Here is a 13,487-nt window from a genome sequence, read left to right on the forward strand (position 1 = left end):
CTAAAAACAGTGGGCACTGCAATGGTACCAATAAGCTACGGGCAACAATCTGCCCAACATAGTTGCAGGGGAAGGACCAAGCCTTCTCGGCCACGACTGGCTTAAGGAAATCAAGTTAAATTGGACTGAAGTTTCCAAGTGCATGAAGGAGCACTGCTTGAACTGATGAAGAAATATGAGAGCATCTTCAAGGATGAATTAGGCAAAATAAAAGGCCTGCAACTGAAAATCTATGTGGACCCAGAAGCGACCCCCCCCCCCCCCCCAATTCTTTAAGGCAAGACCAGTACCATTTATTTTGAGAGAAAGTAGACACTGCATTAAAGTGATTGGAACAACTGGCCATTATTCAGCCAGTTAACTTCTTGGAATGGGCAGCAGCCACAGTTCCTATATTGAAACCGGACAAGACCATCTGCATTTGTGATGATTACAGGTTAGCAGTTAATCGAGCTGCCAAATTGGATAAATATCTAATCCCGAAGATTAAGACCTGTATGTAAAGCAGGCTGGAGGTCAATGCTATACAAAGCTGCACCAGTCACGTGTCAGCAACTCAAATTAGACAATGCTTTCTGAGGTTATGACACGATAAACACACACAAAAGGTTGTTCCAATGCATGCCTTTTGGTGTGTCTTCAGCATGTGCAATTTTCCAGAGGACAATGAAGAGTCTGCTGCACAAGTTGCATTATATCTTGATGATATTTTAATAACTGGATCGACAGAAGCCAAGCATCTAGTAAACGTAGAGATGATTTCAAGAGGCTGAAGTTCACCTCAGGAAGGAGAAATGTATTTTTCAAGCCACTGAGGTAACCTACCTGGGGTAGTGGTAGATGCATGAGGATTACAGAATCACAGAATACTACAGTGCAGCCAGTTAACTTCTGCCCATCAAGTCTGCACCGACGCATGAAATGCCCTGACCTGCCCACCTAATCCCACTTGCCAGCTCTTGTCCCATAGCCTTGAATGTTATGGCGTGCCAAGTACTCATCCAGGCACTTTTTAAAGGATGTGAGACATCCTGCCTCCACCACCCTCCCAGGCAGTGCATCCCAGACCATCACCACCCTCTGGGTAAAAAAGGTTTTCCTCAAATCCTCCCTAAAGCTCCCACCCCTCACTTTTAACTTGTATCCTTTCATAACTGACCCTTCAACTAAGGGGAACAGCTGCTCCCTATCCACCCTGTCCATGTCCCTCATGATTTGAACACCTCAATCAGGTCCCCCCTCAGTCTTCTCTGCTCCAGAGAAAACAATCCAAACCTATCCAACCTCTCTTTATAACTTAAATGTTCCATCCCAGGCAATATCCTGATGAATCTCCTCTGCACCCCCTCCAGTGCGTTCATGTCCTTCCTATAATGTGGCGAGCAGAACTGCACACAGTATTCTAGCTGTGGCCTCAAAGTTCTATGCAACTCCATCATGACCTCTCTGCTTTTGTAATCTATACCCCGATTGATAAAGACGAGTGTGCCATATGCCTTTTCCACCACCCTATTAACTTGCCTTTCCGCCTTCAGAGATCTATGGACAGGGTGGATAGGGAGCAGCAGTCAAGGTCCCTTTGTTCTTCTGATCTTCCTAGTGTCAGACCTTTCATAGTATACTTCCTTGTCAAATTACTCCTTCCAAAGTGTATCACCTCACGCTTTTCAGGGTTAAATTCCATCTGCCACTTATCCGCCCATTTCACCATCTCGTCTATATCTTCCTGTAACCCAAGACACTCAACCTCACTGTTAACCACCCGGCCAACCTTTGTGTCATCAGCAAACGTACTGATCCTACCCTCCCACATAATCATCTATGTCATTTATATAAATGACAAACAATAGGGGGCCCAGCACAGATCCCTGTGGTACGCCACTGGTCACTGGCCTCCAGTCACCAAAGCAGCCATTTGTCATCACCCTTTGTCTCCTACCAATAAGCCAATTATGAATCCACCTTATCAGATCACCCTGTATCCCATGTGCTTTTGCCTTCTTAATATGTCTCCCATGTGTGACTTTGTCAGAGGCTTTGCTGAAATCCATGTAAACTACATCAACCGCACTACCCTCATCCACACACTTGGTTACATGCTCAAAAAATTCAATCAAATTTGTTAGGCATGACCTCCCTCTAACAAAACCATGTTGACTATCCCTGATCAAACCTTGCCTCTCCAAATGGAGATAGATTCTCTCCATCAGAATCTTCTTCCGTAGTTTCCCAACTACAACCTTTCTTAAATAGTGGGACTGCATTAGCTGTTCTCCAATCCTCTGGCACCACGATGGCCAGGGAGGAATTAAAAATTTGGGTCAGAGCTCCTGCAATTTCTTCCCTTGCCTCCCACAACAGCCTGGGACACAATTCATCCGGACCTGGAGATTTGTCCATTTTTAAGCTCGCCAATACCTCCAATACCTTGTCACCCCCTATGATCATTTTCTCTAGAGCCTCACAGTCTCTCTCCCCGAGTTCCATAACTACCTCCTCATTCTCAGATGTGAAATATTCGTTTTACACCCTACCAATGTCCTCTGCCTCCACTTGCAGATTTCTCCCTTGGACCTTAATAGCCCTACTCTTTCCCTGGTTGTCCTCTTCCCATTGATATGCTGATAGATACTTAGGATTTTCCCTACATTTACCAGCCAGAGCTTTCTCATATCCCCCCTTTGCTCTCCTAATTGATTTCTACCTTGGCCAGATCCTGTCTTATTTTGTTAAAATCTACTCTCCCCCAATCCAAAACCTTTTTCTGCAACTTGTCAATTTCTTTGTCCATAACAAATTTGAATTGAACCATGTGTGGTCGCTATCACCAAAATGCTCCCCCACCAACACATCAACTACCTGTCCCGGCTTCATTCCCCAGAATTAGGTCCAGCACTACGCCATCCCTTGTTGGATCCTCTACATATTAACCTAAGAAGTTTTCCTGTATACATTTTAAGAACGCTACTCCGTCTAAGCCTTTAACATGATGGCTATCCCAATTAATGTTGGGAAAGTGAAATCACCTAAATACCCTCTTATTATTGTTAGACCCATCCATGAATTGCGCACATATTTGCCCTTCAATTTTTCGCTGACTACCTGGAGGTCTATAGTAAACACCTAGCAATGTAGCTGTCCCTTTTTTATTCCTAAGCTCTACCCACAATGCTTCATTTGATGCCCCCTCCAAGATATCATCTCTCCTTATTGCAGTAACTGCCTCCCAACTACTAATTCAATGCCTCCCCCTCATTTACCACTATCTTGCCTGAAGATTCTATACCTCGGGATGTTAAGTTACCAATCCTGCCCCTTGGTCAATCACGTCTCCGTGATGGCTATTATGTTATAATTACATCTGTCAATCCTCGCCCTTAACTCATCTGTTTTACCTTTAATACTCTTGGCATTAAAGAAGAGGCCCTCCAGCTTTGTCTTACTCCCTTGAAACTTACTACCGCTCTATTCCTTCTGACTTGATTGCTTTTCCATGTTATACTGTGTCCCTATTCTGCTAACAGTCTGGGTCCCCTCCCCCTACCAAACTAGTTTAAACTCTTCCCAACAGCACCAGCAAACCTGCCAGCAAGGATGTTAATCCCGCTCTGGTTCAGATATCGAACATCCCGCTTATACAGGTCCCACCTTCCCCAAAAACGGTCCCCAGTGGTCCAGGAATGTAAACCCCTCCCTCCTGCACCAGCTCTTAAGCCACGCATTCATCTGTGCTATATTCCTATTTCTGTACTCACCAGCTCGTGACACTGGGAGTAATCCAGAGATTACAACCCGAGAGGTCCGGCTCCTTTGTCTATTGCCTAACTCCTTGAATTCTTGATGCAAGACTTCATCCCTTTTTCTATCTATGTCATTGGTACCAACATGTACCATGACCTCTGCTTTACCACCCTCCCCCTTCAGAATGCCTTGCAGCTGTTCAGTGACATCCCGGACCTTGGCACCAGGGAGGCAACACACCATCCTGGAGTCTCTTTCATGACCACAGAAGCACCTACCTGTGACCCTGACTATGGAGACCCCTGTGACTATTGCTCTTATGCGCTCTGACCCTCCCTGCTGAACAACAGAGCCAGCCGTGGCCACTGCTGTTGTTTTCCCCCGAAAGGCCATCCCCCCCCCAAAACTATCCAAAGCGGTATACCTGTTAGAAAGGGGGACAGCCATGGGGGATTCCTACACTGACTCCTTGCCCTTTCTATCGGTCACCCATCTATCTGCCTGCACCTTGGGTGTGACCACTTCTCTGTAACTCCTGTCTATGACGCTTTCAGTCACCTGCATGCTCCTATTTGCATCCAACTGAACCACGCGGTCTGTGAGGACTTGCCATTGAATGCTCTTCCTGCAGATGTAGCCATCCAGGATGCTGGAAGCGTCACGGACGCCCCATTACACCCCATGGAAGACAAAGTCAAGGCCATGAAAGAGGCCGTGATCCCCAAAAATACTTTTGAGCTCAAGTCATTTTTGGGAATGGTAAATTATTATGGGTGTTTTTTTACCAAACATCGATATTATTGGCCCCTTTGCATATTCTGCTAAAGAAACATTAGTGCTGGTCTTGGAAGACACCCCAGAAAGAAGATTTTAACAGAGTAGAACAATTGCTGCATTCTTCAAATTTATTTGTACATTTCAACCCATCAAAGGAACTCATGTTGACCTGTGATGATGCCTCTCCATATGCATTGGGACAGTGTTATCCCAAGAGATGGATGATGGATATAAATGGCCAATCGGCTATGTCTCAAGAACCCTCTCAGAGGCCGAAAAAGGCTACTCTCAAATTGAGAAAGAAGAAATATGGGTAGTTTTTGTTGTCAAGAAATTCCACCAGTACTTATATGGTAGAAACATCAAAGCTAGAAGCAGGAGTAGGCCATCCAGCCCTTCAAGCCTGCTCCGCTTTTCATTGTTATGATTGATCATCAAAATCAATACCCTGATCCCCCTTCTCCCCCCATATTCCTTGATCCCTTTGATAGATAGACACATTGTTGCTGAACACAAATGTTCTTGGGTCTTTTTAAAGGAGACAAGGCTATTCCACCAATTGCATCAGTAAGAATTTAATGTTGACATCAACTCTGTCTTCCTACGAATATACATTCAAACACTGAACTGGAATTCAAATAGCGAATGCGGATGAACTTAGCCACTTACCTGTACAAGGAATTCTTATAGCTGCTCCAGTACCACAGAAAGCTGTCATAGCACTGAATATTTTGGATATGTTGCCAGTCTTGACAAAGCAAATCTGGTACTAGACCAGTCGGGATCCACTTTTTTCCAAAATGAGACACAGGATACATGCTGGTTGGGCCAATGAGCCATTTTCTGAAGAAATTAGACCCTTTGTTACCAGCAAGGACAAATTGAGTTGCCAGGGTGGCATCATACTCTAGGGAGTAGTCATCCCCGTATCAGCCAGAGTGCCACTTCTAAAGGAACTACAGAGCACTCATCTGGGCATTTCAAGATTAAGGTGCTCACCAGAAGTTGTGTGGTGGGGGCCTGGCATTGATGCTGATATCAAGAGCTGATTCAAGCACTGTAAACTGTGCCAACTGCAAAGGTTATCTGTTGCAGCCCCACTGTACCCTTAAGAACGAGGCCTGGACAGCCATGGGTATGACTCCGTGTTGATTATGTTGGTCCATTCATGAGCACAGTGTTTCTGCTCATTATTGATGCACACTCTAAACGGATGGATGTTTTTGAGGTGAAGTCTCCTACATCACATGGTACCATTGAAAGATTATGCCACTGTTTTTCCACCCATGGAATACCTGAAGTCAAGGTGTCTGACAATGGAACAGTATTGACAAGTTTCAAACTTCACCACACTCAATCGTATAAAGCACATTAGAACTGTGCCTTACCATCTAGCATCCAATGGACTAGCTGAATGAGCCATGAAAACCTTTAAATGTGGCCTAAAGAAGCAGTCAGGAGGAACCCTGGAGACCAGAATCTCATGCTTCCTCTTGGCTCCTGGACCACTCCACATGCAGCAACGGGAGACCCACCAGCTGAGTTGTCAATGACCATCATCTCAGAACTAGACTGAGCCTCGTGTTTCCAAATTTGCCAGGGAGGGTAGAGGCCAGCCAAAGCAGTCAGAAGGCAAGTCATGATTCATGTCAGTCAACATGGTCATTTATGATGGATAACTTCATGTACGAATCGTTGTCTCTAAAACAGGACCCGTGTTTCACCAAGTGGACATAGAAGGAAGGATCATCCGAAAACACATGGACCATTTGAGAAAAAGAGAGATGTCCCAGCAGCCAATTTTGCCATCAGGAAGTATATTGCATCAGGAAATGTTGCTGACTGTTTTAGCACTGAAGTAACTCATCCTCCTGTGGCAGGCACAACTGATGTCTCCATGAAAACAGACAGAACTATGCCTGAAGTGGCACCTGTCATCGTGGTTTTGGCTGACAGCAATCCTGTGGAAGCACCACCGACAGGATTAGGAAACCCCCTGAGAAACCTAATTTATAATTGACTAAATTCATGTACTAAATGTTTGATTATCTTGGCTGTGTAAATTGAGTATTGACATTTGCATAAAAGGACTTAGTGGGAGGGATGTGGTGATTGTTGTCCCTTTAAGGATCCATCTGCAGAGTAAGGGTCATGTGACCCAGGGAACCATTCAGGTAGCAGGGTGGGGTATCACCCTGGTAAGTGGCTGCAAGCCTCAGTATAGTTTTAGCCTGTAAATAAGCGAGTTTTGTTTTCCCTAAACTGGTGAACAAGTATCTTTACACACACTTTTGTGCATTTTGGCAGGCTGATTGGGCATGGCTGTAGCCTTTGGGCCTACCCAACTAACAGACTCTTCTGAAGCCTTGGTATTTTGAAGTATTGGAGCCTGGTTTTGCTAAGTTTGATTCACCTAGCATATTGAACTGGATCAAGTGTTCAGTCATTTTGTGTCTATAAAAAATCTGACAGCTTTTAGTCACGGCTGCGATGGTGAAAATTTCATGCCCACAACAACAACGGGCTAGCCTTTACAGGTCTGTAAGAAACAAATCGACGGACTCCTTTGGCTTTTGGAACCTCTGATTGAATTGCATTTGCTTGATTACAAGGTTCCATTTTGGGCTGAAATACGCATCAAACACTTTAGGACAATTCCAAGTCTGCAGAGGTCTGCTCTACCACTTTCTCAGCAGGACATTGTCAACAACAGACCCCACTGCATAGAGGAATGAACTAACCTAGTGTTTCTGCTGTTTAGCCTGCAAACCTGAAACTGATCGATACGTCGAAATGTTTTTTCCACACACCAACACTGGTGTCTCTGTGGACCTTTGAGGTTTTTGAATGGCCGTGGAAGGAGCAGTGATTGCTTAACTGGTGCTGCAATCCCTACGAATCCTCAGTTTGCCTCAGAGCTAAGTGAAGTCTTTTGATTCTTCCTTTGAAGAAGCCTTCTCCCGATTTCTCCCCACAGGTGTTCTGTCATGGCACCAAAGTCTGAGGACATGCACCAACTGACTCAAGAACAGCTTTTCTGCTGCCATCAGACTATTGAATGGACCTACCTTGTATTAAGTTGATCTTTCTCTACACCCTGGCTATGACTTTAACATTACATTCTGCACTCTCTCCTTTCCTTCTTTATGTAAGGTATGCTTTGTCTGTACAGTGCACAAGAAAGAATACTTTTCACTATAATAATACAATAATAAATCAAATCATTGTTAGATTGGTGCCACCACCAGTGCTATCATGTTTTGCAGTTTAACGTGTGGCCTAATCAATACTGGGAAGGTTTCCCTTTTCACTTGAGCGACTTAGGTTTAACTCAGGTAGGTTTCTCCAAACTACTTCATTTACACTTATATGGATAAGCTTCAAGGTAAATACATCTCCCGTGTGCAAACACTTCCATCTTTCTATCAGAGTCTTTAGTACATAACTGCTGACGTCACTTTACATTAAGATACACATCACTATCTCATCAGCATAGCTTTTAACCCACTATGCTATGGCACCCGTCTCTTCCAGAGCCTCAGATGTCGCTATTGGCCCTCCTGCCTAAAAGGCTTGCCCACTGTTCTAAATTGTCTCCCGGAGGTGACCTTTAAATTAACTGTGTGAGATGATTGGGCAGGAGAGCAGACCTCATAAACCATTGCTGAGGGGATCCAGAAATAGTTCCTATTATTGATGAAACACTGAGATGATAAAATTATCACAGTCACCTCCAGTTTATCTCAGGAATTTTCATTGCTCATTTCAAATCCATTAGCTACATTACGCATTGTCCAAGGTCAGTTTCTACATTTGTTTTCTTTATTCATTCTTAAGAAATGGATGGCACTGGCAAGGATAACATTTATTGCCTAAGTTAACTTTGCAGAACTGAGTGGCTTTCCAAATTACTTTGGAGGCAGCTAAGAATCAATTACATTGGGGTAAGGAAGTACACATGTAACCCAGATTGGGTAAGAACGGTAGAGTTCTAACTTACTGAATGACTGATCTAACAACAAAACCATGAGAGCACCATGCCCAGGTATACTGATGACACCCATTTCTAACTTACTGACCTCTACCTTGACCAGAAGATGGATGCCAGATTTTCAGATTGTCTTTCTGCTATCAATATCTGGATGAATTATAACTTACTCTAGTTAAACATGATCAAATCTGAGATCATCTTCTTTGGCTTACAATAGCATCTGTGTCGAAAATCTCTGGTCATTGCAGAAATTCCCTAACTGTTATTTCAAGCTATCAGGATTTACAGAATGTTGGCATATGTATTCAATCTCAGGTTCGGCATTATCTCTCAAATATGTTGAACTAAAAAAATGCTTTCTTGCACCTCTACAATAATAGCTGCACTATCACAGAAATTATTGTCCACACCTTCATCACCTCAAGGCTTGGTATCTCCAATTACTTTGCAGCTGGTTGGCCACCACACATTAGTCCTCCAACAAACTTCAACTCATCCAAAATGACATAACTAGTGTTTTCACTTGCACAATGTCCAACATTCTCAATACTGTTATCTACCCCCAAGCTCTAACTCCCATGGCACAACATGTCAATTTCAAAATTCTTCTTTGTTTGGGAATTCCTCTATGGCCTTATATGGCTACAGAGTCAATCCCTCTAAAGCCAAGAGATCAGACCTAAATGATCTCTTCCTACCTTACCTCTTTATAACTTTATTCCTCTAACATTTGACTGTCTTCATGCCTCGCTGTGCCTACTGCTTCATTTGAATTCATTTTCCAATCACTGTAGCCCCAATTTTAACAGAGATGACCTAGTTTGAAGTGGATGCCCATTTTTGACCTCATCAACTTTACCCAGCAATAAAGTAAGTAGGAAACAAACTCAGGTGAGCCATAAAATGGTCATGTTCTGAATCGCCCCTTGTTCCCACCGAGCAAATTAGGTTCAATTTGAGCCCATATGCTCTGTGAAAGTAATTGTAGTTCACTGCTTCTCTGCCTGCTTCCAAAAACTTGGTCAAAAATCTTGTTTTCAGTAATGCTTTAGATTCCCCCAACCTACCTTCTACATTTAACTCCCCTTTTTCCCATTGTCAGTATTCAATGCATTACTTTTCTTCTTTACTATTAGTTGTCTCTGATGTGAGAAGCATCATGTGGATACAAGTTTTTATTTTAATCAATAGTTAATTTAGAAAGTCAAATTCTCTTTAGTTTTTTCTGTGTAGAGTTGGCCTTTTTGTAGATTATGTAAACTTCAAAGATAAATAACCTCCAAATGAATGTGAAACCTTAAAGCATTGACATGAATTATTTTTCAAAAAACTCAACTAAGTATTAGGAACTTCCTTTCTACTAACAATTGCCTTGCTTTATCCTTCTCTATAGAGAGCAATTCGGAAGTTTGCTTCAGCCATAATAGCATTGCCAAAGTCTATCCTAAAACTACCAAAAACCATACTTCAGTTGATAGTCAGAGCTGTAAAGGTATTTCTTAGATGTTTCATGAGTGTGTGCAATGATTATGCCTCATTCTGTAGTATGCCAACACATTTAATACAGTACACCCCAACCAGTTGACAACTCTTCGATATATTTGGTTGAATTGTAGTTCGAATGAATTTTTTTCTGCAGTGTTTATTGTGTAACTTAAAAACAATTGTAAAGGTGATGTTTTGGTGTGAAAGCATAATGTTAGAATTACCAACTAATATTTATTCTCCTCAGTGAAAGTACCTGAAAAAAGCTAAAATATGATGTCACCCATCTCCTAAGATTGCCAATTGGTGGGGGTGTACTGTACTTCCCTTATATATCAGTACCATTCTGCCTTTTTGTAACTGGCTTTTATCTGCATGTTTAGTTATCCTTCAATAGAATTGTTCAAGCATATTAGTAGAGAGCTTGACAGCTGAAGCAATTCAGATAAGAGAAACCATTTAACAGCAAATTTAAAATAAACAAAATTGATCTGAAGAATTTTATTTTCTGAAGTTTTTGTTTATTCAGATCAGTTGATTGGTGCATTTTAAGACTTTGTTTACATAAGCTAGATGCTCAATTCAACTATGTAACATCTACTGTGATTATAACAGATTATTAAAGTTAAATATACTGAGGCCGATAAAAAGTACTTTCATACTCATAAGGTGTATATTGTGCGAACAGAGACCCTTTTTGCATTAAGGTTTAAATACTTATGGGTTGTAAATACACAAGTAGAATCTTGTGGTTTAGAGTTGACACAAACATTAATACTCAAATAAAACAGAGAAAATCAAAATGATAGATTCAGACTAAGTTCCATGTAATATTTTTCAAGATAGAGGTTGATGATATTGTCTGAATGCTAATTGGTTTTATGTAGTTCTTTGTTGATTTTTCTGCACATCAGTTCAACTAAGAAAGCTGGAAAATACTTTGGCTTCTGTACATCATAATATGCATGTCTTGCTTCCATGCTTGCTTTAACCCAGTGCTGCCTTTTTGTGCTTTTGTTGCTCTTGCTTTGCATGCATGATTATATCTACGACTGATAGATCTGTTATGGGGAATAAATCAACAAAAAAGGGAAATGTAGTACTGAACAAATAGAATTTTCCTGTGCTATCAAAAATCACCACAGAGATTGACTTACAACTAATTGCAACTAAATTAATGCTGCTGATAAATTATTTGAACTAACCACTAATTATGCATTTTTGCTAACTACTAACAACTCCTAAAAAGTAGCAAACATGTATTGTGGTTTTCTTTTTCCTCAGTCATTTACTTATTATTATTCTGTTTACATTTGTGTAGTGCTGTACATTGGTATTTCAAAAATAGAAACCTAGCCAAATTAAATACAGAATTGTTGCTTTTTAAGTAAACTTCCACAAATTGCCTTGAGATAGGCTTTATAGAATGCATCATCCACCATGCCAGCAACCAATGGACATGTTGAGAGGACTCTCTTTCATTCACTGTTAAGGTGTTTGAAATCATAAAAAATATTTAAAATGTTAGTTAAAACAACATTTGTCTTTTAGACAACAGGCATCAGCATCAAGCAGCATCTGCTGCCGTCAGACTTTTAAATGGATCTACCTCATATTAAGTTGATCTTTCTCTACACCTTGGCTATGAGTGCAATACTACATTCTGCACCTTCTCCTTTCTCTATGAATGATCTGCTTTGTCTGTATAGCACAAGAAACAACACTTTTCACTGTATACTAATATGTGATAAATCAAATCAAAGTACTCTCAGACCCAATATAGTATATATATATATAGTCTATTTTATGTGGTTTGGAGTTCCCGCTATTTTGTTCCAGTCCAAACACAATGCTAAATCGTAATCTCAACAGATCAACCCTAATGTACTAGTCTGACATTTTCTTCTATCAATTCTGTGGCTTCTTACAATAAAATTGCCAGAATAATGCTAACTTTGGGCAGTATAATCATGTTACTAGGACATAGATTGTATATATTCCCCTATCATTTCACATGCACCACTTGTAACCAGCAGACGGGCAAGGAAGATTTTCAATGCCAGTGTGTCTGAAAATATGTATGTTGTTACATTTCCTTTTGGACAAACCCTTAATCTGTGTGTCCAGCAGTAGAAAAATGATGGTGGATTTTAATTTTTACTTTTATTAATGATTTTACAGTGCCTGATTTTTGTATACCAATACAGCACTATAATTAAAATGGTTAATAAGGATTGATAGCCAAAATAAGCAGCAAGGTCTCATCTAAAACCTGGCTATTCCAGCCAGTAAGCTGTATATTCCATTGATGTTTTGAACCCAATTGCTACAGTGTTTTCAATAAACTTATGCTGTGGTGAGTTTCTGGATATCACTTGTGCTCTGTAGTATGGCTATGCACTAAATGGTGTCACTTTAAATCTGGTGAAGTTATGTGGACTTTGTTTTTACAGTTCATTTATCAGACCTGGATGAAAGATTCAAAATCGGTACTAAAAGAAAGGGAACAAAACAAGCGGAAAGGATGGGAACGTGGTAAAAAAGAAGCAGGAGGTAATGTTGGTGCAGCATTTTGTCGTTCACCTACTACACACCTGCAACTTTGAAAAAAGTAACATTCATAACCCTGTTAATATAATTTATCTTAAATTATACATGAAGATACTACTTAAAATGGAGGTGTTGGATTTGACTCCCTGTTCACACTTGGTCATCATTTGTTCCTAACTCTTCCAATTCCTTATCTGTTTCCCTTCTGGTGACCAGAGTTGAATTCAGATAATCTCACTGCAATTATTCTTGAGTGAGGGGAGACCTCATTATATTCTGAATGTTAAACAGAAAAACACTTGTGTGTTTCCAGTAGTAGAATCTGTTCATACTTTCCATGGTAATTCCATGCTTCTGCTGCCCTTATCCTTCTGGCGGCAGTCATGGGATTCGAAGATGCTGTCTAAGGAATTTGCATCTGTGCAACAGTGCATCTGTGCTTCAGTGGTGGAGGGAGAAATTGTTAGTGGATGGGGTGCCAATCAAGTGAGCTGCTTTGTTCTGGATAGTGTTAAGGTTCTTCAATGTTGTTGGAGCTGCACTCATCCAGGCAAGTGGAGAGTATTCCATCATATTCCTGGTTCATGCCTTGTAGATGGTGGACAAGCTTTGGGGAGTCAGGAAGTGAGTTACTCATCACAGGATTCCTCACATCTAACCTGATCTTATACAGTATTTATATGGCACCTCACCTGTAACTATCAATGATTCAAATATCTCTGCTCGGGGACCCTCCCTAGCCTCCCACAGTGTCCTGGGATACACTTCATCAGGTCCCGGGGATTTACCTACTTGATGCACCAAGTTCCCTAACATCCATGCTTTTCTCAACAGTAAATACTGATGAGAAATATTGATTTAGGATCTCACCCATCTCTTGTGGATTCGCACATAGATGACCTTGTTGATCCTTAAGAGGTCCTAGAATCATAGAAACCCTACA

General features: G+C 41.3%; 1 protein-coding gene across 2 annotated transcripts in view; it reads left to right on the plus strand.

The window, feature by feature from the left end:
* Positions 1–13,487, plus strand: part of piezo2b (piezo-type mechanosensitive ion channel component 2b) — an 825,142-nt gene that overhangs the window by 686,096 nt on the left and 125,559 nt on the right. For both annotated transcript variants that reach the window (XM_078215732.1, XM_078215730.1), the window contains exon 33: positions 12,448–12,547. In XM_078215732.1, coding sequence (XP_078071858.1) covers positions 12,448–12,547 — 100 coding nt within the window. The remainder of the gene's footprint in view (positions 1–12,447; positions 12,548–13,487) is intronic.

Source organism: Mustelus asterias, chromosome 7 (assembly GCF_964213995.1).
Source record: "Mustelus asterias chromosome 7, sMusAst1.hap1.1, whole genome shotgun sequence".
Lineage (NCBI taxonomy): Eukaryota > Metazoa > Chordata > Chondrichthyes > Carcharhiniformes > Triakidae > Mustelus > Mustelus asterias.